Source organism: Vombatus ursinus, unplaced genomic scaffold (genome assembly GCF_900497805.2).
Source record: "Vombatus ursinus unplaced genomic scaffold, bare-nosed wombat genome assembly UNPS02014798.1, whole genome shotgun sequence".
Taxonomy (NCBI): Eukaryota; Metazoa; Chordata; class Mammalia; order Diprotodontia; family Vombatidae; genus Vombatus; species Vombatus ursinus.
In genome coordinates, this window is record NW_020954576.1 from 39,606,969 (window position 1) to 39,634,650 (window position 27,682).

The following is a 27,682-nucleotide window of genomic DNA, read 5'->3' on the forward strand; positions in this document are numbered from 1 at the left end:
ATCATAATTTAGAGAATGTACTTTAAAATAAGGTGAAGTCAGCTATACTGGAAGACTTTTTAATGTCTTTATGTTATCATTTCTAATAAAGCATCATGCAATAGTCTGACTGAAAGACACTTACAATAGTTTTTTGATGAATGGTTCACCAACTGCTGTTATTAAAAAAGGTTTTCCCAAAAAAATGATGATTAAGGAAATGGCAGAGATTGTATTCATGGATAGATTCAAGTCAGGATTCTCCCTGGAAAAGGGGAATATCAAGCTACAAAACTACAATAACAACTGTCCCAATTAGATTTCTCAAAAAGGAACTACAATCTACTTTCCCTACTACAGTAGCAAAATTTTCAAAAGCTTATAATTCACAAATTAGTAGTTACCAGGCAATTTTTTTAAATTAGTAGAATTCTACTGAATTGGGTCAGGTAAATTAAGTCAAATTCCCAGGATATGCAACATGAAATCTGGAAAAACGACATTTTATAGTCATATAAAATAAAATGCAAGACTGATATCAAAGGAGGTGAGTCAATATTCTATACAACCTCAAATACATTCTAAATACTTCTGTGAAAGAAGAAAAAACTTATTCTATATCTTTTTTGACATCAGTGAACTAGCAGGGACAGAAATGAAAATCAATCAGCAGACAGTAAGATGTAAAAAAGCTCTCACTGAACTATTTTAATAAGCATATTTAAGCAGAGAATAACTTCAAATGAGTTCCACAACACAATTTTAAGCTAGAATCAATAGGCTGGCATCTTTTCAGGGAGAAAATGACACTGAAATGTTCACAAAAGCAGCATTAACAATGAAAGATAGAAATGAAAAACATATTCACAAATGATTCACATAACTCAAACTTGTCAACTAAACCTTATTTCCAAAAATTAAACAGCTAGAATCCTTCATGTGTAATTGTAGTCTTAAAGTAAGCTACGAATATCAAAGAAATTTTCATTTCTAAAAGGGCAGACAGTTATCCCCTCCATTAGCCAGGGTCAGGGGCACAGCAGCGCCCCTGTGATCTGGAAAATCAGCATTAAAAATTTTTGGCTCTCCCTTCATACCAGAAAAGAAGTCCAAATTTATTCTTTTTCTTTTATGGAATGTTTACAATATCTTATTGTAAAATTTGGTTAAGTATTTGGTTTTGTCTGCTGGCCTTTGTGTATCATCTGCAGCTTCTACAAAACTCCCAAAAAATTGCCATTTAATTCCTTATGCCTACCCACAATATATTGAAACCACGATGGGGAAATTTGTGATGTGGAAGGAATAACTGCATTTCTATAAAGCTTTATTTTTAGCAATGTATCATACTACTAAATGGATCTGAAATAGGATAAAATTGCTAATTTGTTTTGATATAAACTATTGATCAGCAGGGAACTGATCAGCAAAAAGGGAGACAACTATACCTATAATTTTTATTGGGGAAAGAAAACACCCAATGAACAAACTACCTCTACTAACATAGGTCAGTACCTGCTCTGAAACTCTTAGAGAACTGCTTAGAGCCTGGAAAGGTTAAATGACTTGTGCTCAATCACAGCCAGCATGTTTCAGGGGCAGGACTTCAACCCTGTACTTGCTGACTCTGAAGTCAATTCCTGATCCAGGACTTCACAAAGTCTCACAGAAGCAGTCTTCACACATGCAAAAACATACATTGGGATTGACACACAGAAAAACACTGTGTTCAATTTCTGTTGTGGTATTTGGCTAAAAATTCATCCAATATGTAAAATTTTCACAAGTGTAAATATGTTACCTCCTGGACATCCTCTGGATTTCTTCTTGAAACAATCTATAATAAAAGAAACATAAGAGTACTTGATCAGTGTCAGAATTTCAACTTTCACACAACATTCCTATAGCATTATGTTAACAAAATGTTCAATAAAGCTTATTAAAAGAAACAAAGTATAATAACAGTTTAATTACACAGAAATCTGCTCCCTGGCAACTTCACCTCTTTGAAACACAACCAAGAACCAAGAAATAAGCTCAAAAGGGTGGTGAGGTAGAACATATGAGTCACCAAAAATTAATATCAAAATAAACAAATCCTAAGCTCCTACATTTATTCACAGACCTACATTCTTAACTCAACAAGCTCTGATTCTGCACATGGGCCTAATAAATGTGGTTATGTAGCTTTTAAGTCTACAGTGGATTTTAAGCAGCAAATCAGAAAGGAAAGGTAGGGAGAAAAAACTATTAATGACAGGAAAGATTCCTCTACAAAATTCTTTTCTTAAAAATTGAGATTTTTTGCTATCTACATCCAGAGAAAGAACTGTAGAGTCTGAATGTAAATTGAAGCATACTATTTGCTCTCTTTTTTTTTGTTTTGTTTTGTTTCTTCTTTCTCATGGTTCCGCCTATTGGTTCTAATTCTCTTTACAGCATGACTAATGAGAAAATATTTTTAGTATTAATGTATACGTACAGTCTGTATCAGATTGCACGCCATCTTGGGGAGGAGGATGAGGCAGGAGAGTGAAGTGTAGAAAATCTAAAACTCAAAAGCTTATGGAAGTGAATGTTGAAAACTAAAATTAAATTTTAAAATTTTTTTTTAAAAATTAAGATTTTTAAAGGTGGTAAGCCCATTGCTATCTGAAAAAGTCAAGAATATAAAATGACCCTTTCACTGACCTCTGCCAAAGTTCTGAATAGCCGGTTTTATCATATAATCCAAATTTTTAAAGGTAAAGTTAAATGAATTATAAGAGGAAATAGCAGTAAAACTATACTATGGGGGGACTCAACTTTCCCCTCTCAGAGCTAGATAAATCTAACTATAAAACAATTAAGAAATAAGGAAATGAATAGAATCTTAGAAAAATTAAATATGATAGATCTCTGGAGAAAATTGAATGGAAATAAAAAGGAGTATAACTTTTTCTCAGCTGTATACAGCACCTTCAAAAAAACTGACCATGTTTTAGGGTATAAAAACCTCACAACCAAATGCAGAACAGCAGAAATAGTAAAAGCACCTTTTTAAATCATAATGTAATATAAATTACATTTAATAAACAACTTTGGAAACATGGATTAAAAATTAATTGGAAACTAAATAATCTAATCTTAAAGAATGAGTAGGTCAAAGAACAATTCACAGAAATCAATAATTTCATTAAAGATAATGACAACAATGAGAAAACATTCCAAAATTTGTGGGATTCAGTCAAAGCAATACTCACAGTGAAATTCCTATCTCTAAATACATACATCAATATAAAAGAGAAAGAGGAGATCAATGAATTGGGCATGGAACTTAAAAAAAAAAAACAGAAAAAGAACAAATTAAAAACTCCCAATTACAAAACAAAATGTAAATCTTGAAAATCAAAGAAGAGATTAATAAAATCAAAAGTTTAAAAAACTATTCAACTAATAAATAAAACTAAGAGCTAATTTTATGGGGAGAAAGACAACAAAATAAACCCTTGGATAATTTTATTTTTAAAAAAAGAAAACCACCTACTAATACAAGAAATGAAAAGAGTAAACAAACCACCAATAAAGATGAAATTAAAGCAATTGTTATGTTATTTTGCCCAATTATACACCAGTAAAACCAACAATCTCAATGAAATGGATGAATATTTCAAAAAATATAAACTGCCAGAGTAACAGAAGAGGAAATAAAATACTTAAATAACCCCATTTCAGAAAAGAAATTGAACAAGCCATCAACGAACACCCTAAGAAAAACTCACCAGAGCCATATGGATTTACAAGTGAATTCTACCAAACATTTAAAGAACAATTAATTCCAATACCATATAAACTACTGGGAAAAATAGGCAAAGAAGGAGTCTTACCAAATTCTTTTTATGATACAAATATGATGTTGACACCTAAACCAGGAAGAGCCAAAATAGAGAAACGAAGTTACAGACCAATTTCCCTAATGAATATTGATGCAAAAATTTTAACTAAAATATTAGCAAAGAGATTACAGCAAATTATCAAGAGGATAACACACTATGACCATGTGGGATTTATACCAGGAATGCAGGGCTGGTTCAATATTAGGAAAACTATCAGCATAATTGACCATATCAATAACAAAACTAACAGAAATCATGTGATTATCTAAATAGATGCAGAAAAAGCTTTTGACAAAATACAGTACTCATTCCTCTTAAAAACACTACAGAGCACAGGAATAAACAGAGTTTTCCTTAAAATGGTAAGTAGCATCTATCAAAAACCATCAGCAAGTATTATATGCAATGAGGATAAGCATAAGATAAGGAGTGAAACAAGGATGTCCATTATCACCCCTGCTATTCAATATAGTACTAGAAATGCTACCTTTAACAATAAGAGAAGAAAAAGAAACTGAAGGAATTAGAATAGGCAATGAGGAAACAGAGTTATCACTCTTTGCAGATGATATGATGGTATACTTGGAGAATCCTAGAGAATCAATTAAAAAACTACTTCAAACAATTAACAACTTTAGCAAAGTTGCAGGACATAAAATAAACTCACATAAATCATCCACATTTCTTTATATTACTAACAAAGCCCAACAGCAAGAGATAGAAAGAGAAATAACATTTAAAATAACTATAGACAATATAAAATATTTAGGAATCTATCTGCCAATAAAACCCAGGAACTATATGAACACAATTACAAAACACTTTTCACACAAATAAAGTCAGATCTAAATAACTGGAAAAATTTCAGGTGCTCATGGGTAGGACGAGCTAAAATTATAAAAATGACAATTCTACCTAAATTAATTTACTTATTCAGTGCCATACCAAACTATGAAAAAATTTTATAGAGCTAGAAAAAATTACAAAAAATTCATCTGGAAGAACAAAAGGTCCAGAATATCAAGGGAATTAATAAAAAGAAATGGAAGAGAAGGTGGTCTAGCCTTACCAGATCTAAAACTGTATTATAAAGCAACAATCATCAAAACTACTTGGTATGGCTAAGAAATAAGAGTGGTAGATCAGTGGGATAGGTTATGTACACAAGACACAGCAAATGACTATAGAAATCTACCTGTTTGATAAACTCAAAGACTAAAGCTTCTGGGATAAGAAATCACTATTAGCAAAAACTGCTGGGAAAACTGGAAAATAGTATGGCAGAAACTGGGCACAGACCAACATCTTACACCTATACCAAGATAAAGTCAAAATGGGTACACAATTTAGACATAAAGAGTGATACCATAAACAATTAGGAGAGCAAGGAATAGTTTACCTATCAGATCTACAAAGAATGGAAGAATTTCTGACCAAACAACATTTAAAGAACATCATGAAATGCAAAATGGATAATTTTGATTACATTAAATTTAAAAGTTTTTGCACAAACAAAGCCAATGCATCCAAGATTAAAAGGAAAGCAGGAAGCTGGGAAATAATTTTTACAGTCAGTATCTCTGATGAAGGCCTCATTTCTAAAATATATAAAGAACTAAACCAAATTTATAAGAATATAATTCATTTCCCAATTGAGAAATAGCTCAAAGGATATGAACAGGCAGTTTTCAGATGAAGAAATTAAAGCTCTCTATAGTCATATGAAAAAATGCTCTAAATAACTAATGATTAAAGAAACGCAAATTAAAACAACTCTGAGGTACCACATCACATCTATCAGACTGGCTAATATGACAAAAAAGGAAAATGATAAACACCGGAGAAGATGTGGGAAAATTGGAACACTAATGCATTGTTGATGGAGTTGTGAAATGATCCAACCATTCTGGAGAGCAGTTTGGAACTATGCCCAAAGGGCTATAAAACTGTTCATACCCTTTGATCCAGCAATACCACTAGTAGGTCTGTATCACAAAGAGATGATAAAAAAGGGAAAAGAACCTACACATACAAAAATATTTATAGTAGTTCTTTTTGTGTTGGCAAAGAATTGGAAATTGAGGGGATGGCCATCAATCGGGGAATGGCTGAACAAGTTGTGGTATATGAATATAATGAAATACTATTGTTCTATAAGAAATGATGAGCAGGCTGATTTCAGAAAAACCTGGACTTAAATGAACTGATGCTGAGTGGAGTGAGCAGAACCAGAACATAGTACACAGTAATAGCAACACTGTGCAATGACCAACTTTGATAGACTTAGCTCTTCTGAGCAATACAATGATCTAAGACAATTCCAAAAGATTCATGATGGAAAATGTTCACAGCCAGAGAAAGAACTGTGGAATCTGAATGCAGACTGAAGCATACTGTTTTCTCTTTTTTTTGTTGTTTTATCTTTCTCGTGGTTTTTCCCTTTTGTTCTGATTCTTCTTTCACAACATGACTAATGTGGAAATTTGTTTAATATGACTGTACATGTATAGCCTATATCAGATTGATTGCCATCGAAGGGGGAAGAGAGGAAGGAAGAAAAAAAATCTGGAACTCAAAATCTTACGAAAGTAAATTATCTTTACATGTAATTGGAAAAAATAAAATGCTATTAAGTGTGAAAAAAAGAAAGAAAGAGAAATTGAACTAGCCATCAATGAGCTCCTTAAGAAAAAAAATTTCCAGGACCAGATGGATTCACAAGTGAATTCTACCAAACTTTTAAGGAACAATTAATCCCAATACTATAGAAAATATTTGAAAAAAAATAAGTAAAGAGTCCCACCAAGTTCTTTTTCTGACACAAATATGGATTTGATACCTAACCAGGGAAAGAAAAAACAGAGAAAGAAAACTACAGACCAATTTCCTCAATGAATATTCATTAAAAAATTTAAATAAAATACTAACAAGGAGATTACGCACTATGTCTCAAAGATCATATACTATGACCAGGTGGATTTACTAGGAATGCAAAGCTGGTTCAATATTAGGAAAACCACCCACATAATTGATTATCAATAACAATAACAACTAAAATCATATCAATCATTTCAATAGATAAATCATATCAACAGATGCAGAAAAAGCCTTCAACAAAATACAACACCCATTTCTATTAAAAATACTAGAAAACATAGGAACCAATGGAGCCTTTCTTTAAATTGATAAGTAGCATTTATCTAAAACCAAAACCAAGCATTATCTGTAACAGGGATAAAGTTGAGGACCTCCCAATAAGACCAGGACCGAAGCAAGAACATGCATTATCACCACTATCATTCAATATTTCCTAGAAATGCTAGCTATAGCAAATAGACAAGAAAAAGAAGTTGAAGAAATAAAAATAGGCAATGAAGAAACAAAACTATTACTCTTTATAGATGATATGATAGTATACTTAGAGAATCTTAGAGAATCAACTAAAAAGCTAGTTGAAACAATTAACAATTTCAGCAAAGTTTCAGGATATAAAATAAACCCACATAAATCATCAGCATTTCTATATACCTCCAACAAAAACCCAGTTGGAAAAGATAGAAAGAGAAATCTCATTTAAAATAACTGCAGACAATATAAAATATTTGGGAGTCTACCTGCCAAGACAAACCCAGGAATTATATGAACATAATTACAAAACAGTTTTCACACAAATAAAAACAGATCTAAACAGTTGGAGACACATTAATTACTCATGGGTAGGCCAAGCCAATATAATAAAAAAGACAATTCTAACTACCAAAAAAATTATTTTATACAGCTAGAAAACAATAGTAACAAAATTCATCTGGAAAAACAAAAAGGTCAAGAATGGTCGATGAAAAGGTCAATGAAAAAAACGGTGAAGGTAGCCGAGCTGTACCAGATTTCAAACCATATTACAAAGCATTAATCATTAAAACAATCTGGTACTGGCTAAGAAATAGAGTAGTGAATCAGGGAAATAGATTAAGTACATATTACACAGTAGTAAATGACCATAGTAATCTAGTATTTGATAAACCCAAAGATCGAAGCTTTCAGGGTAAGAACTCAACATCTGACAAAAATCACTGGGAAAACTGGAAAGCAATTTGGCAGAAACTAGGCATAGACCAACATATCCCACACAATAACCCAAGGTAAGATCAAAATGGATAAATGATGTGAACATTAAGGGTGATATAGTAAGTAAATTGGGGGGCATAGAAAAATGCACCTGTCAGGTCTATGGATAAAGGAAGAGTTTATGACCAAACAAGAGTTAAAGGGGATTACAGGAAGTAAAATAGATAATTTTGATTACATAACATTAAAAAGCTTAATGCAACTAAACTTAAAAGGAAAACCAGAAACTGGGGGGTAGGGGATTGCAGCAATTTTCTCTGATAAAGGCCTCATTTCTCAAATATATAGGAAACTGAGCCAATTTTATAAAAATAAGAGCCATTCCCCAGTTGATAAATGATCAAAGGATATGAACAGGCAGCTTTCAGAAGAAGAAATCAAAGCAATCAATAGTCACATGAAAGAATGCTTTAAATCACTACTGATCAGAGAACTGCAAATTAAAACAACTCTGAGGTACTACCTCACACCCAAAAGATTGGCTACTATGACAGAAAAGAAAATGACAAATACTGAAGGGGATGCAGAAAAATTGGAGCACTAATGCATTGTCAGTAGAGTTGTGAACTAGTCTAACCATTCTAGTGAACAATTTGTAACTACACCCAAAGGGCTATAAAATTGTGAATACCCTTTGACCCAGCAATACCACTAGTAGGTCTGTATCCCAAAGAGATCACAGAAATGGGAAAAGGACCCATCTGTATAAAAACATTTATAGCAGCTCTTTTTGTGGTGGCAAAGAATTGGAAATTGAGGGGATGCCCATCAGTTGGGGAATGGCATAACAAGCTGAGGTATATGATTGTAATGGACTACTATTGTGTTATAAAAAATGATCAGCAGGATGGTTTCAGAAAAACCTGAGAAAACTTTTATGAACTTGTGCAAAGTGAAAAGAGCTGAACAAGGATAACAACATACACAGTAACAATAACACTGTAAGGATGATCAACTGTGAAAGACTTAGCTACTCTGATCAAGGCAATGATCCAAGACAATCCCAAAGGACCCATGATGAAAAATGCTATTTCCCTCCAGAGAAAGAACTGATGAACCCTGAATGTAGATTGAAGCATACTCTTTTTATTTTACTGATTTTACTGTTTTATTTTGTTTATGTTTTCTTTAGCAACATGGCTAATATGTTTTACATGACCACACATGCATAATCAAAATCAAATTGCTTGCCTTCTTAAGGAAAGGAATAGGGCAGAAGGAAAGGAGAAAATTTGGAACTCAGAATTTTAAAATGATGATTGTTTAAAAAAAACCTTACATGTAACTGGAAAATATTTAACTAAATAAAAATATTTTTTAAAAAGGGGAGTCATTAAAAAGTTAAAGTGATTTTTTTTAAAGAGCAACAATAAAACTTCTGTTTTAAAAGACATTCTATGACAAAACAGGGTTCCCTGTTTCCCAGCAACATGGATTTGTTTTTCCTAAACTATCCCTAGGATTTCATTAGTCCCTGCCTCCCTTGATTCAGGTTTCTAATCACCTAAGGACATAAAAAGCCCCACTCATGCGGAATTAAGCCTCTCTGAAATGATAGATGTATGAAGACAACTTAAGTCAGCACATCCTGCCCTGTAGACTACACTGTACTTCCATATGTAGAAGAGGAAGGCCTCATTATAGATGTTAGGTGTCCATGCTTGCTATGTTAGAGCTAAGTCAATCTTTTGTTAACTGTTCAATGTCTTATGAATGTCATTTCATCCCAAAATCAAATTTGAGCCAACAGGGTGCCATCATCAGGTCCAACTCTAACATATACAAAGTAATATAGATGTAAGGAAACAGAATCAGAACAACAACATACCTTGGTTTTTTGGGAAAATCTCACAGCTATGAATGCTCAAAAGAGATCAGAAGGGAACACAAAAAGAAGATATAACTCTTAGTGTTTGGTTACAGTTTCTCATTATTTTTCCCTTTTATCAAAACGCTAGTATTTTGTGGGTATATTCCTTTATTTCAATTTACTTAACATTGTTAAATTTATCATAGCTACTAGCTAATTAGCTGAGATGCCTGAAGAGGAATTTATGGTTTTGGCTAAGAAATCTAAAGAGAAATTCAATGCTATCCACTGAGAAGCCTGAAGAGAGTTTCATATCCATTGGCTGAGAAGAGCTACAGTACTCCCTGCCAAAGAGGTTTAGTAGTAGTCCACTCCAACAAATGGAGGACTTGAGTTACATATGGCCTTGAACACAGCACCTCAGCAGAAGCAGAGAGCAGTCTGAAAAACTATAGCCTCTTCTCTGCAGGAAAAAGGTTTATTAACCACAGCACTCCTCAGTAGATGATGGAGGTGTGCAGAATTCATAGTAAATGTTTTGGGATATCAAATATAGCCAGCATTAATGATCATCTTGAGTACGGAACAAGGGAACATACGGCCTAAAGGAAAACAACACCTGGCAGGCAGTAGATATGGCTGGGAAAAAAGGGGTATAGTGACATCAGTAAAAGACAAGTCAAGTCAAGTCAACAAGCATTTATTAAACACTATGTGCCAGGCACTGTGCTGAGCACTGGGAATACAAAGAAAGAAAGGCAATATAGAATAATGGAAGTTAGAAGAGAAGCCATAAGATAGAATAGATACCATAAATATCAATATGAGTATTATGAGTAATAATTATTAATAATTAAAATGTTAAATTTAATATTGTATAATAATACATATAGGTAAACTAGATAAGATAAAATACACAGAAAAGAATAATAGAATATACGATGCTTTGGCATCAAAGGCATAAATTACAAATGCCATGCATGGGCCCTGGTCACAAGTATTTCCTTCACACAGGCTCCTTGGCCACTAGTGTTCTCTATATACCTATGTATTACATATCTAATGGAAACAAACTAGGAATTCAAAGGGAATTCCACTCTTCCCACTGAATGTGCTCATGTGAGACTGCATTCAAGGGTTACATCATTTTTCTTTTCTGTCATATTAGTCAATCTGATAGGTGTGAGGTGGTACCTCAGAGTTTTTAATTTGCATTTGTCTAATCAACAGTGATTTAGAGCACTTTTTCACAGTGCTTTAATTTCTTCACCTGAAAACTGCCTGTTCATATCCTTTGAGCTATTTATCAATTGGGGAATGACTTGTATTTTTATAAAAGAGCTGCTATAAATATTTTTGTACATGTGGGTCCTTTCCCTATTTTTATGATCTCTTTGGGATACAGCACTAGAAGTGCTATTGCTAGGTCAAAGGGTATGCACATTTTTATAGCCCTTTGGGCATAGTTCCAAATTGCTCTCCAAAATGGTTGGATCAGTTCACAACTCCACCAACAATGCATTAGTATTCCAACAATTTTCCCACATCTTCCCCAGCACTTATCATTTTCCTGTTTTGTTATGTTAGCCAATCTGATAGGAGTGATGTGGTATCTCAGAGTTGTTTTGATTTGCATTTCTCTGATCAATAGTGACTTAGAGCATTTTTTATATGACTACAGATAGTTTTAATTTCTTCATCTGAAAACTGCCTATTCATATCCTTTGACCATTTTATCAATTGCGGAATGAATTATATTTTTATAAACTTGACTTAGTTCTCTACATAATTTAGAAATGAGGTCTTTATCAGAGACACTGGCTGTAAAAAGTGTTTCCCAGCTTTCTGCTTCCCTCCTAATCTTGGTTGCATTGGCTTTGTGCAAAAACTTTTCAATTTAATGTAATCAAAATTATCCATTTTGCATTTCATAATGCTTTCTGTCTCTTGTTTGGTCATTAATTCTTCCCTCCTCCATAGATCTGATAGGTAAACTATTCCTTGCTCTCCTAATTGTTTATATCACTCTAAATCGTGTACCCATTTTGACTTTATCTTGATATATGGTGTAAGATGTCAGTCTATGCCCTGTTTCTGACATACTATTTTCCAGTTTTCCCAGCAGTCTTTGCTAAATAATGATTTCTCATCCTAGAAGCTGGAGTCTTTGGATTTATCAAACAATAGATTACTATAGACATTGACTGTTGTGTTTTGCATACCTAACCTATTCCACTAATCCACTACTCTATTTCTTAGCCAGTATCAAGTAATTTTAATGATTGCTGCTTTATAATACAATTTAAGTTCTGGCATGGGTAGGTCACCTTTCCTTGCATTTCTTTTCATTAGTTCCCTTGATACTGCTATTTAATTTTAAATGTTTTTTCAATGAATGTGTCTCATGGCTAACTGGTAAAAGCAGTATGTATCATTTGAGGCTCATAAGCTATGACCTAGAGAAGAAACTGACCTACAAAATACCCAGACTCTGGGAGAGCCCAGAGAATTTAGAGGAAGGTCCTTGTGGGATATAATTATATATCTCTACATAAAAGTTAATAAATAAAAACCAATTCAATAAGCATTCAAACTTACACTACAGCACATGAAGAAATTATTCTCTCTCACTCCAGTCCATCCTCCACTTAGTTATCAAAAAGTACATATCTGACCATGTTACCACCACCACCCCCTATTCAATAAGTACCAGTGGTTCCCTATTAGCTTCAAGAGCAAATATAAAAATTTCTCTTTGGCATGTAATGTCCTTTATAATCTATAGCATTCAGGTTTTCTACCAACAAAGGAAGCTGATTTCTTTTTTCTTTGCTTTTCCTCTTTTGCCTATGTATTAAAATAGGTGATTCAAACACCAAAGTAGGCCTTTGATGAGTTCAAAACACGTAGTGATCTTTGGTAAATTTCATAAAATGTTCCTTTTTTTTTTAATTTGAATAACTTTTTATTAGGGGTCAATTGTGATTTTCATCTGTAAATGTAAGAATGTAAAAGACTGTGCCACACTGATTATCTTATTCTTTCCTAGATGACACTGGGGATTCTAGATTGTGGACATGTACAATGGGTTCAAAACACATCATCTATTTGCTAATTATAGCAAATTTTTCAAATGGGGAGGACATAACCAGGGTCTGGTACAAGCCCAGATCCCATCATCTCTCTCGACTGATACAGCTTCCACACAGAAAAAGCTGGAAGCCTGCTTCCAGGAGGGCAAGAAAAATAACATTAAAAGACTATACACATGCATAGACTTCTGTAACTGGTTCCAATAAGCTAATCACATGGAAAACGGGAGGCTTTTTTAACTATCTGTAATGGCCTTCAAAAAGGCTGGCAAGCTTCTGCCATCTCTGTCGTCTCTCAGTCTTTTCATCTGTTCTGTTCATTGTTAGGTGGCATTCCATGAGAGACTATGTTTGAAATGGGGAGACACTGTGGGGCCTTCTCCCCTTCAAGGCCACACGACTCCAAGGAATTGGCCTCAGTCCCTGGACTCTAATATTGTACTTTTCTGTTCTAGGTGAAGGGAGTGGAGCCTTCCTGACCTTGTGTCCTTGTTTCAAAAAAAATCAGCATCACAATGTTCTAGAGTCTAGAGGGCACAGTTTTGCAGTCAGTCCAGTATCAAATGACTCAAGAAGCAAAGAGTAACCTTCTGGACCCAGGCCAGCTGAGGCAAAGACTCATCTGCCAGAGATCCCATGTGAATTTGGTAGGACCAATGCTATGTAGGAACCAAGTCTTGGAAGACACCCATAGTTAGAAGAAGTAATATGGTTAATGAACCAGGAAAGGTGACTAAGAAAGAATGGTTAGCCAAGAAAGAGGAAATCAAGAGAGAAGAGCATCACAAAAACCCAAAGAGGAAAGAGTTATCCTGGAGGGAAGACTGATAGATCAACAATGCCAAAAGCTGCTAAGACAGACGCCAAGAAGGATGAGGATTGAGAAAAGGCCATTAGACCTGGCAATTAAGATATGAATGGTAACTTTAAAGACAGAAGTTTCAGTTGAGTGATAAGGTTAAGAAGACAAACCACAAAAGGGTAAAAAATGAGTAAGAGAGAAAGGAGAAGCAAAGAATGTAAACATGTTTTCCTAGAAATTTAGTTGTGAAAGAGAAGGATATGAAATGATATCTTCAGAAAATGTCTAGTCTAGGGGCGGAGCCAAGATGGTAGAGTAAAAGCAATGACTTGCTTGAGCTCTCCCCCAAACCCCTCCAAATACCTATTAAAAAATGGCTCTAAAGAAATTCTAAAGCAGTAGAACCCACAAAAAGACAGAGAAAAATTTCCAGCCCAAGATAATCTAGATGGTTAATCAGAGAGGTATATTGCGCCAGGCTACAAAAGGAACACAGTTCGGCGTGGGCACGCAGCAACCCTGGAGCAGGCCTCAGAGGACTGAATCACTGGCAGCTGTGGCGGTTTCCAGACTTCTCAACCCATGAGGGCCAAGAACAGCTTGAAAGGTCAGTGGGAAGAGTCTGTTTCTGTGGTGGTGAGAGAGAGAGAAGCACGGTGGGGTTCCAGCCCCATTCCCTGAGCTCAGCCCGGGGGCAGCGGCTGCCTCTTGTGCTTCTGGCCCACAGACTGAGGGGAATCGAGTGGCTGATCAGAGGGGGATTGCAGGAATCTCTCTGCTGGTGCAGGATTCTCTTGCTTTGCCCATGCTTGTATCTGGGTCACAGTTCTGGGTAGCGGTCCTTGGGCGAGGAGGAGCGCTGGTGTGGTGGAGCTTGTAGTGGCTGTGGAGAGGAAATCCTCCTCACAGTTCCAAGACAGAAAAGAGCACTCATAGACCAGAGCACAGGCCAGGAAAGGAGCAAACACCTCACCCTTCATCATAACACCTTGGAAGAACCGAAAATTTACAGGTCTCTATTAGTATCTCTGAAAACAGCTGCACAAAACCCCTGAAGCCTGGGACAGTACACTGTCCACACTGGAAATAGACCCCTACCTTAACAAAGAGTTTATAACTCAAGTAATTGGCTGGGATCATGAACAAACAGCATAAAAAGAGTCAGACCATAGAATCTTACTTTGATGACAAAGAAGATCAAAACACACAATCAGAAGAAGACAAAGAAGCCAAAGCTCCTACATCCAAAGCCTCCATGAAAAATATGAATTGGTTCCAGGCCATGGAAGAGCTCAAAAAGGATTCTGAGAAGCAGGAGAAGTAGAGGAAAAACTGAGAGTGATGCTAATGGAGACCCAAAAAAATAATGAAGAAAATAACACCTTAAAAAATAGCCTAACCCAAATGGCAAAAGAGGTCCAAAAAGTCAATGAGGAGAAGAATGCCCTAAAAAGCAAAATTGGCCAAATGGAAAAGGAAGTTCAAAAGCTTACTGAAGAAAATACTTCCTTAAAATTTAGAATGGAGCAATAGGAAGCTAGTGACAATTTGAGAAATCAAGGCACTGTAATACTAATCCAAAAGAATGAAAAAATAGAAGAGAATGTTAAATATCTCACTGGAAAAACAACTGACCTGGAAAACAGATCCAGGAGAGATAATTTAAAAATTATTGGACTATCTGAAAGCCATGATCAAAAAAAGAGCCTAGACATCATCTTTCAAGAAATTATCAAGGAAAACTGCCCTGATATTCTAGAACCACAGGGTAAAATAGAAATTGAAAGAATCCACAGATCACCTCCTGAAAGAGATCCCCAAAGGAAAACTCCTAGGAATATTGTAGCCAAATTCCAGAATTCCCAGGTCAAGGAGAAAATATTGCAGGCAGCCAAAAAAGAAACAATTCAAGTATTGTGGAAACACAATCAGGATAACACAAGATTTAGCAGCTTCTACATTAAGGGACCATAGGGCATGGAGTACGGTATTCTGGAGGACAAAGGACATAGGACTACAACCAAGAATCACTTACCCTGCAAAACTAAGTATAATCCCTCAGGATAAAAAATGGTCATTCAATGAAATAGGAGACTTTCAAGCATTCCTGTGGAACAGACCAGAGCTGAATATAAAATTTGACTTTCAAATACAAGACTCAAGTGAAACATGGAAGAGGTAAACCGGAAAGAGAAATCATAAGAGACTTATTAAGAATGAACTGTTTACATTCCTGCAGGGAAAGACGATATTTGTAACTCATGAGTCCTTTGTCAGTATTAGGGTAGTGGGATGGAAAAAAATTATGTGTATATATAGATAGATACATGGGGTGAGTTGAAGACGAAGTGGTGATATATGGAAAACAAAATTAAGAGGTGAGAGAGGATTATACTGGGAGAAGGAGAAAGGGAGAGGTAGAATGGGGTAAATTATCTCACATGAAACAGACAAGAAAAGGCTTTTACAGTGAAGGGGAAATGGGGGAAGGTGAGAGGGAATAAGTGAATCTTATTCTCATAGGATTTGGCTTAAGGAGGGAATAACATACACAATGGGGTATGGAAATCTATCTTACCCTACAGGAAAATAAAGGGGAAAGGGGACAAGAGAGCAGGGGACTGACAGAGGGGAGGGCGGATTGGGGGAGGGGATAATCAAAAGCAAACATTTCTGAGGAGGGACAGGGTTAAAAGAGAGAATAGAATAAACGTTGGGGGGGTAGGATAGGAAGAAGGGAAATATACTTAGTTTTTCACAACATGACTACTATGGAAGTGTTTTGCATGATGACACATCTATAACCTGTATCAAGATGCTTGCCTTTTCAATCAGGGTGGGTGGGGAGAGAGGAAGGGAGAAGATTTGTAACCCAAAGTTTTAAAAACACATGTTAAAAATTTAAAAAAAACAAAGGTTTGGGGATTTTTAATGATTTACAAGGTTTCCTTTATATAAGAAGTTCTCCTGGTGCCTTTAAAAGTAAGTTTCAAGGGGCAGCTAGGTGGCGCAATGGATAGAGCACCTGCCCTGGAGTCAGGAGGACCTGAGTTCAAATTCGACCTCAGACACTTGATACTTACTAGCTTTGTGACCCTGGGCAAGCCACTTAACCTTGACTGCCTCAAACTCCCCACCGGCGCCCCCTTACCCCCCCAAAAAAGCATGCTTCAATTTTTTTTTTCTTGTCTAGGTAACAGGGTTAAGTGACTTGCCCAGGGTCACACATCTAGTAAGTGTTATGTCTCTGAGGCCGCATTTGAACTCAGGTCCTCCTAAATCCAGGGCCAGTGCTCTATCCACTACGCCACCTAGCTGCCCCTATGCTTCAATTTTCAAAAATATCTGACACAGACAACATGAGCTAAAGCATTACAGAGAAAGTTATACTCTTGTATTTGCATCAGCTAGCCATGGGAAACAGCTGATACAATTTGTTTTTAAATGAGAAAAAAACCATTTCTTCTAAGTCTCAAAATAATGAAAGATTATTTTTATTGCTTTTAGAAATAAATATAAATTCTCCTTTTAAAAGTAAATAATTTCCAATACAAAAGACTAAATCATAACACAATTTAACATTGTTTCTTTTGGAGGGAGAAAGGGAAGGGGAAAGAAAAGAGAATTCGTTTCTGAAACATACTTGATATCTGAAACCATTTAACTTTGGGTGCAGGGGAAGGACAACTCATAAGGAGGCCCCTTTTACCCTTTCATCCATTAGAGATTAACTTCCTTTAACAAATTCTGAGAGGAGGTTACCAGAAATTGCTCTAATATACTAATCAAATGACCTAACATTTAACTAAACTGCACTGATTGGTTGGGAGTTGGCAGAAGAGATGGGTAATCTTTCAGAATGATCTGCTACTGTAGCACATCCTGATAAGGTACAACTAAAGATACTTCTGAGTCCTGAGCTGACTCCTCCATTCCCCCCTTATTCAACTCACCCCTCACCCTTCTTTAATTTAATGCTACCACCCCTTATTTCCTCCTGGATTTCTCTCCTCCTGAGATCCTATATGGAAAAGGACTACAGACTCCATTCTTCCCTCTTTCTTTTGGACATCTCAAAAAATTCACAATCCTTATTCAGATTTTCTAAGAAGATAGTAGCTAAAAGGAAGCAAGTAATAAAAGGGGGAAAGTTACAAAATTATAAGGAATCTTATATTTGGCATATAGTGGCTTTATGCCCCAGTTTAAGGATATTTGGGTTTATTCAGAAAAAAAGAAAGAAATTACTCATTTAAAGAGTATGGTATATATGACAGAGTCAATGCTAGTGTGACATGCCTAGAAATCATCCTTCAGACTTCCAATATTCAGCATTTACCCCTTTGCTCTCAACATTGTTTTATTAATTTATTTTGATTCATCAACAATCACTTCCATATGCTTTTGAGTTTAAAATTTTTCTCCCCTTTCCTCCCCACCACCCTCCCCAAGACGGTGCACAATCTGATATAGGCTATACATATACATTCCGATTAAATATATTTTCACATTAGTGGTGTTGTAAGTAAGAAGTAGAACCAATAGGGAGGAACCACCAGAAAGAGGAAACAAAACTCAACAGAAGAGAAAAAAAAATAGCAAATAGTATGCTTTGATCTGCATTCAAATTCCATAGTTCTTTCTTTGGATGTGAATGGCATTTTCCAACATGAGGCCTTTGGAGATGTCTTAGATCTTAGATGTCTTATATTGTATCGCTGGGAAGGGTTAAGTTTATCAATATTAGTCATCGTACAACATGGCTGTTATTGTGTACCACGTTTTCTTGGTTCTGCTCACTTCACTCAGCATCAAACCATGCAAGTCTCTCCAGGTTTTTCTGAAGTTAGCCTGTTCATCACTTCTTATAGCACAATAATATTCCTTTATATTCATATTCCACAACTTGCTCAGTCATTCCCCAACTAATGGGCATCCTCTCAATTTCCAATTCTTTGCCACCACAAAAAGAGCTGCTATGAATATTTTTGTACATGTGGGTCCTTTTCCCATTTGTATGATCTCTTTAGATATAGCCCTAAAAGTGCTATTGCTGAGTCAAAGGGTATGGACATTTTTATAGTCCTTTGGGCATAGTTCCAAATTGCTCTCCAAAATGTTTGGATCAACATTTTGCTCTCAACATTTTCTAGAGACTTGTTTCAGAACACTTGAATTTGTTTGACCCTCCTAGTTCAAAGGCAACTAAAGCGAAGTAAAAATTTCAGTGCTCAATATTTTTTGGGATCCTGTGGTCTATAAACATGAGTAATATAAACTAATCCAGTTTCTTTGTGCTTGTATATTATATGAGTTTTAACTAATATAAAATATGATACGTAACTAGTAATTTGTCTTCTCTCAAGCTATAATTTTTAGACAGTATATGTTTTATATCCTTCATAGGATATAAGATCCCCATGCAATTTTTGTAAAATTCAGGAGACACCTCTACAAAAATGGTTCAAAGAAAAAACAGCACTGTACTACCATGAACTTCAGCAGTGGATGAGAAAACCAGGAGATCGTCACCTTTCTTCCTGGTTTATAGAACCCACAAACTCTTCCCTTAATCTTTCCTATGGCTTTGAAGATTAGGGTAAGGATTTGGAACTGTTTCTTCTCTGGAAGATACGCTGAAGAAGGCTTTGGGAAATGGTCATACAAAAAAACTCCATTATTTTTCTTACAATTTTGCTTCGTATAATAAATCATGTGGAGGACAGAAGGAATGGAAAGACCAGGTAGGGGAGGTGAGGTAAAGGAAAGCAAGGAAACAAATACTGTATTTGAAGTCAGAAGGATGCAAATTCCAGCTCTGATATTTACTACCTGTTTAGCCTTGGACAAGTCACTTCACTTTTCTGGGCCTCATCTTCCTCATCTACAAAATAAAGGGGGTTGGTCTAGATGACCTCTTAAGGTCCCTTCCAGCTCGAAAGCTATAAGATCTCTGATTCTAGACAAGTATCACACACTAGCTATGCACAGTCCACTCTCTTTACTCATGCCCACACTCTCCTCTACCTCTAAGTAGGTCCACTTCACTTTTTTCTGACCCCCAGATATGAAGAAACAAGGACCAAATATTTGAATTCACGGCATGTGGTTACGATACATATACAGTAATAACAAATGATTTCAATTGACAGTTATGAGAGTTATCTCTTCACAAGCACTGGCTGGAAAGGTAAATGTAGTGATTCAATAAGGAAGCAGGGGTAGGAGAGAAGGAGTGCCAAAAGGAAGGCAGAGAGAATCCACCTATTTTGCAATTTTGCCAAGCACCCTAGTGGTAGCTCCAAAAAATCCTGGTGACACCTCTGGCATTTGGCACTAAGCTGACAATGCCTGGCATAAAGCAAGGTACCAACTGAATTGAAAACTAAACTAAATGTATACACATTGATCAGCCTAACAACCATACACATACAAAGCAAATTCCTTAAGTTCCTTCTTCTTCCTTTTAAAATTTCTTAAATTTTTTAAAATTTAAATATTTCTAAAATCGTATAAACGTACTTGAACTTTCTCCCTACAAGCAGAAAAAAATGCTTCTTCACTGAGCATGATAAAAGACACCTCTTTGCTTTGCCTTCAATCCAAATGAAGACACCTGATTGGTCTGCCATTTGCATTTATACTATCAAATCATCCTGAAGCAACATACATGTATTTGAGGAAAGCTTATCTTAGTCATAAAAGACATAAGTCATAGAGCGAGAAATTATTGGAGAAGTTATTGACCAATGCCCTCAATTTAAGAATGAGAAAACTAAACCATTAAGTGATTTACTCAAAGCACTGGCAACTCAGTGCCAGAGCAAGGACCAGAGCTCAGTTCTCTTAATTTCTAAGTCCAGTGCTTTTTCCACTATTCTACAAAGTCTTTCTTCTTTTACTTTATATTATAAATCACGGAATAATATATAGAAAGGAAACATAATGCTAATCACCCACAATATTTTCTAAGAATTTTGTAAATTTGTAAACTTTGTATATTTTTATAAAATTTTGTAAATTTTGTAAGAACAAAAAAAAAATCTACTTCAGAATTCTTTTAGGTTCACAAAATTCAAAGTTGTAAGGGGCCTTAGATATCATCTAATCCAACCACTTCATTTTGCAGATGAGGAAACTGAGAAACAGAGAAGTTAAGTTAGGCAAGTACCCCAAAGTCATATGTATAGCAAAGAGCCAAAGTAGGATTCAAATACAAGTCAATCCACTGTCCTTTCCACTACCTCCTACCAATGACAGCAAAATAAATAAATAAATAAATAAGCACACAACTACTGTCTCAATTTTGACCATCTACTTATCCAATACAAGGTAAGAAAATACTAAGAGTTAAACTGGAGAATCTGTTGATAAGTAGTTGGAAAACAGTTCAAGTCAGCCTGTCAGCCTGAAGGAAATGGCAGAAATTTAAAACAAGATAAAATGAGAAAAGTAATGCTATTATCTAAAATAGAAGAATACTGCTACATTGGTGACTCATTGAGACCCATTTCACAGAAATATACTTCAAGGACTCAGAATCTGGAGAATATCACCTGAAGTTATATGTCTAGGTGTGAGAGAGATACGCAAGCATCAACTTCCTTTATTTATTTCATGAGACAGTCTCAAGGGGGTGTACTTCTTTATTTAAACCTCCAGAGGAAAAATGTTTTTCTCACCATTCAAAGATAACCTGTTTTAAAGCATTAATACTTATTTTTATTTTATTTTTACAAGCATTTATTATCATTCCCTCCCACTAGTTCCCTAACAGAACATTTTTTTTAAGAGAGGGGAAAAAACTCTCATAACAAACATGCGTAGTACAACAAAACAAAGTCCCACATTGGCCATATCCAAAATTTAATGTCTCTTTCTGCATTTGAAGTTCATCATCTCTCTGGCAGAAGATAGAGTGTTTCATATTTAGTCCTCTGGATTCATAATTTATCATTGCATTGATCAACATTCAAAAGTCATTCAAAACTGTTTTTCTTCATAATGTTGTCATTGTATAAATTGTGCTCCTAGTTCTGCTTACTTCAGTAGAATTAGTTCAGTTCAGAAGAGCATCAATTCATAAAGGTCTTCCCAGGCTACTTTGAAACTGCCTATTTCATCATTTCTTATGGAACAACAATATTCCATTATATTCATATGCCAAAATTTGTTTAGGCATTCCCCAACAGGTGGGTATTCCATCAGTTTCTGATATTTGGCTACTATAAAAAGAACTGCTATAAATATTTTTGCACATTTGGGTCCCTTTCCTCTTTAATTGATCTCTTCATGTCATGGCCCTAGTATTAGTATGGCTGGGTCAAAAGGTATACAGTTTAGTAACTTTTGGGTCATAATTCCAAATAAGCAAATTTATGTATTTTAAAAGTTAATTGTGTCTTGACTGAATATTTTAATAACTTTATCAATGAAAAAGTTGAAAGTTTAAGAGGGGAGAGGAAGGAAACTAATATAAGGTATTCTCCAGTTCAAATCATTCCAGTAATATTGAGGGGACAGGATTTTATCATGTCTAAAGTCCCTTTCAGTTTTAACATTCTATGGTTCAAATATGAACAGAATTTAGATTGAGGGAGTACTAAGGTAACTTGTTACCATGTTTTAAATTTATGATGTTAAAAAATAGTGTAAAAAATTTTTTTTTAAAATAGTGTAATGAGTTTCTTATTAGATACAAATATTTAAGTTCTGTAATCCTATCCTATCTTATATAAGGAAAGAATAAACTTCAATCATTCAAAGAGCTATGATTTCATCAGGGAGTATGCTTCCTCCACTGATGCAAATTTTAACCCCCCTAACAACTTATAAAGGAGCTCCTGTGTTGCTGTAGTAGAAAAATATTCATCACCGTAGTGAGCTTCTCCAAACTTAGCTAGGTTGGTACCTGGACCATGTAGTATATGGCCAGACTTATACTCAAAGCCTTTACAGCTTAGGAAGACCTGCAAGAGCTTTTTCCACTGCTAGCATGACCTCCTCCAAGGTCACTTCCGTACCACAATGAGACTTTGGTGGGGAAAACAAAGACTATAAGTAATTAAACAATGTTTAATTGGTAATGTTACCAGAAGCAACATATAGAAATCTGACTATACATCTCTAAATATTCTAGAAACTAAAGTTTCTTTAGTAGTGATTTAAGGATCCCTTTATCTTACAAAATTTCTTGCACAACCATGAAATAGCACCAGACAATGAATAAATATACTTCCACACCTCATGCTTTTTGACAAAGTCCCAAGTATTAGCAAATCATTACTCAACATAAACCCTCTTTTCTATTCAGGCTGATTCACTCACTATGTTCTCCCAAAACTTACTCTTTCCATTCTGCTCATCCTGTATCTCTCTGCTCTGCACCCACTCTTCCATTCTCCATATATGCATATACTATTCCATCATCCATACATTCAGTGGGACCTGGGCTTGATTTTTGACCTTCAAGTCTTTCCTGACCACTCCAACTATCAGTGATTTCTCTCCTTTAAATTTGCATAGTTAGTACTTAGTATAATTACTAATTTGCTTAAATTAGTATATCTCTGCTCTAACACCTTAACCTCAGATGGGCACTTAAACAGTATATGTACTATCTTAGATTACCTAACTTTTTTATATGTATACATACATCACAGGTGAGAATGAATATGTGTGTGTATGCCGGCATTGTATATGTATACACACACAAACTTGAAAAGATCCAGAAACTACTACTTTATCCATCTCTAGAGAAGAACGAAATATATAACTGCCTTCACAGAATACCTAGCACAATTTTATTATGCGCAAAGACATTCAATAAATATCAGATCCTGAGAATCTTCCTCTAGACTTGACTTTACATAAGAGGTTACCTGATTCCCTCATACCTGTCACAAAAATCAACTTCACTAAGATATAAAGATTTCAAACACTACCAAGATGGGCCCACTAGAGTAAGGAGAACCATTTCTGTCCTACAGAGGAAAATACAACATTCCTCTTGGAGAACACATAGACCAACATTCTATTGTACTTACCATGTAATACTGCATATTAAGAGTTATTTGTGGTTGTGTCTCATCAGTCAGACTGTAGGTATCTTAAGGGCACAGGCAACATCTTGTCTAAAGTTTGTGTCACCCTAGAACCTAGGACAGTGCGATGCTACTAAGCATTTGTTGAATTAGAGTCTAATCTAGAATCAGATTCCCCAGTGCAACAAATTAAACACGCCTGCACTAGTGAAAGGACAGCACCACAATCTTCTCCACTGGGGCATGGAGCGCGCCAGGTTCCCTCTCTGAGAATGCAGATCCCTTACTTGAAGCTGGGACTGCCCGTCCCATCCCAGTCACTTGTCCCCACTCTCACGTCCCTGGCTCACTTCTACATATTCTGCCTCAGCTGAATCTCCAGAAAACCCATTTATTCATTGAACAAACGAACACAACCACGCACCGGCCCAATTCAGGGCACCGTGGGGGGGGGGGGGGGGGGTGGAACGACACAAAATAAGACAGTCCCTGCTTCCACGGAGCTCACACACGCACAAGGCACACACACAAAGACCCACGCAGGACGCTGGGGGGCCGGGAGACGCGCGGTAAGCGAGGGGCGAAGTGTCACCACGGGGGTTCCATCGGGTCCCACCCCCCCAGGCACCTGTCGGCTGCAGCCCCAGCCCCACCCCTCGGGCATCTCCCGGCCCGTCTCCCGCCCTCGCGGATCACGGTCGCCGCCCCCGCCGGCCAGGCGGTTCTCCATGGGCCCCGCACGCCCGCGCCCGCGCCCGGGCCCTCACTCACCCGGGCGGTCACTTTATACACCGTGTACCCCCTCGGATGCCGCTGGGGCTCGGTGACCGTGTAGAAACGCGCCAGCTCCGCAGCCCGCTCCCGAGGGGAGGTCATCCTCCCGCCGCCTCAGCTGCCGCCGCCGCCGCCCGCCCGGGACCATCAGGGCATCTCTGCCCAGCTTCCTGCCCGCCCTCCCGGCACAGCCCTGAGGAGACCGCGGACGAGGAAGAGGAGCCGCGGGAGGTGGAGCCCGGGCATCCCTCGGCCGCGCGGCTTCTGGGCAACTCCGCTTCCGGGTCGGGGAAACCACTTCCGGGGTCGGGCCGGCTTCCGACGGAGGCGGGAGCTGGTGGTGGTGGCGGCGGCTGGTAGCTAGCGCCGGTGACTCCGACCCGAACTGGAGGCCCACCTGGGCAGCATTAAGAATCTACTCGTGGGGGCAGTTGGGTGGCGCAGTAGATAGAGCTCCAGCCTCGGAGTCAGCAGGACCTGAGTTCAAATGCGACCTCAGACACTTGACATTAGCTGTGTGACTCTGGGCAAGTCACTTAACCCCGATTGCCTCACAAAAAAGAAAAAAATAATAATCTACCCGTGGGGACCCTCCCCCGTCGCTGTGAAAGCTCCAACACCTCCTCTACCCTTGTCACTGTACAGAATTCCCCCTTGTCACTGTGAGAGCCTCTCCATGGTGACAGTTTCCCCCTCTCTTGTAAGTCTAAAAGCCCAGACACCCCATCTGCTCTTGTCCCTAGGAGCGCCCCAAAACCCTTCCTGCCTTTGTCACCATGGGAGGCCAGATACTCCCTCTGCCTTTGTTACCATGGAAAATCCCCTCCACCCCATGTCACTATGGGAAGAACTAGGTACTCCTTGTCGCTGTGGGGTTCCTCTTCTTGTTAACATGAAAGCCCAAATATCCCCTGGGCACTTGCCAACCTGGAATTGCCAAATCCTGCCCCACCCCAAGAAATCCCAGATGCTCTCTTTTGCCCATGTCAGTGTGGGATTCTCCCATGCACACTCCCCAGGCTTGCCTTCTTGGAAGATCACAGATGATGGAATGCCTCCTTCCCTTACCTCTCACATCATGCTAAGGGAACCAAGGCTGCCTTAGATTTTATCATTGTCTCATGTTCCCCAAGGGACAACTCATAACTCCCATTTTACCACCTGATCCTTTATTATTGAGAGCTCAGAGCCACCCTGACATCCCCTTGCCTACCCAGTCCCACACCTCTCCTTTTCACCATTATCATCATCATTACTATTACCTGGGAGAAAGTAAATGAAATATGTTTGTGAAACAGCTTGGGAACCATAAAGCATTATACAAATGTAAGCTATGCCTTGTCCCCTAACTATGCTATCAGTCAATCAATAAGCATTTTAGTGCCTACTACAGGCAGTCATTATAATAGACAGTGGAAATACAAGCACAAAAAATGAAACAATTCCTGCTGGTAAGGAGCTAATTATATTCTAATGATGAAGATAACAAATACATATGTAAATAAACACAGCATAAATAAGGAGTTCAGATGTCTATACCATTTGATGGATTACCATGGAGAGACTATTACAGCAAATAAACTGCACAGTAATATGGAATTTGTTAGCAGTAGATGTGATGAAGGGCACTGGAATTAAATTACTTCAAAATTAACTGAATAATTAAATTGAATTAATTAAATTGAATAGTTAAATTGAACAAATTAATTTTATAAGTTCAAAGTAGGGCTATTTATGATGTATTCTTAATCTTTGAAAAACAGTGCCATAGAGAAGAATTACCACAGTCTCCCATGAAACATCCCAAATGACAATGCCCATATTGTTTTGGGAAAGGATACTACCATTGTTTTTGGTTTCTCTTACTCATGTCCTGCTCCTATTGTCAGCCTGAATCGCCAAAAGAGAACTTAGATATTACCTGTCTCTGTAAGATAATCATAGTGAGCTAAGAATCCTAACTCCATGTACATATGAAAAATAATTTTGATTTGGAAACTGAATAGAAAGCAGTATCTTATCCTTATACAGATACTAGGCTACACCTTAGAGATTGTTTAGTTGTAGTTACTTTCCCCTCATTTGATATATAACAGAGTTGAAGGCACTACTCAGTTGGTTAGTTAATTGAGCATTTATTAAGCATCTGTTTTATGACAAGCACTATGCTAGGTACTGGGGATAAAAAAACAAAACTGAAACAAACCCTGCCATTTATGTTTTATCAGAGAAGTTACAAAGAAGGACAACTAGAATAATTAAGACATTGGAAGGGCTACTATATAAGGATAAACTTGTTAAGTTTGAAAATTAAGGTAAACAGAGACAAGATTCCGAGCATTATCAGTTTATTAGGTAGGCTAGCAGCAACCAAGAAATTGGGTCTATGGCCTCTCAATAACTAAAGACCCCAAGGTACATCTTCCTAGCTGTTATATAGTTTTGGGACGTACAAGAGAGTAAAGAATAGAGTTGAGTAGGTGAGGAAGACAATTCAATTGGTTACTAGGTAGATAGCATCATGAAGGTGGGGACAACATGACTGGTTACATCAAGGAAAGAGGGCTAGTAAACTCCCCTCCAACAATTAAGAAATGTTACTTGTTTTATGAGATTCATCCACATCTTATAATCTTTGTTAAGGGATCAAAGCTACCAGATTTCTTGTCTCCTTGGAAGAGATAAAGTCCCCTAATAGTACAAGGACAGGCAAGGACAGATGATATATCCTTTAAGAATGGTATCAAGTTAACTTGTGGGGCTTGAAGATAACAAACATATCCTGGAAGTATCCCAGGAGCTGCAGGTATGAGAGATAACTACTTTTTTTTAATTATAATTTTTTTTTTTGGCTAGGCAATGGGATTAAGTGACTTGCCCAGGGTCACACAGCTATTAAGTGTTGTATGTCTAAGGCCAGATTTGAACTCAGATTCTCCTGAATCCAGAGCTGGTGCTCTATCTGCTGCACCACCTAGCTGTCCCCTTAATTATAACTTTAAACTGACTCAGAAAGAAAGTTAAATTCCTGAGCTCAACTAAAGGGCATAGAAATGTGACTTTAGGCAGATGCAAACTGAATTATAAAAATCAATACAGCATAAAATCAATTATGCTATACAATCAATATAGTAAAAACTTAAAATAATATTAATTTTGATCTTTTCAAACTAAAAAGATGA

At 36.8% G+C, this 27,682-nt stretch overlaps 1 protein-coding gene across 6 annotated transcripts in view; it reads right to left on the reverse strand.

The window, feature by feature from the left end:
- The window catches only part of RPS6KC1 (ribosomal protein S6 kinase C1), a 200,562-nt gene extending 175,949 nt beyond the window's left edge, over nt 1-24,613 (reverse strand). For 5 of the 6 annotated variants that reach the window (XR_003569901.1, XR_003569902.1, XM_027871046.1 and 2 more), the window contains exons 1-2: nt 24,498-24,613; nt 1,781-1,816 (exon numbers count right to left, since the gene is read on the reverse strand). Coding sequence is in view for 3 of the 6 variants with exons in the window: in XM_027871046.1 (XP_027726847.1) it covers nt 1,781-1,816; nt 24,498-24,602 (141 nt within the window). In the remaining 3 variants the exon portion in view is untranslated. Of the gene's footprint in view, nt 1-1,780; nt 1,817-24,497 lie in introns of those variants that run through there. The other variant, XM_027871049.1, reaches the window with a different exon arrangement.
- Between the last annotated feature and the right edge of the window lie 3,069 nt (nt 24,614-27,682).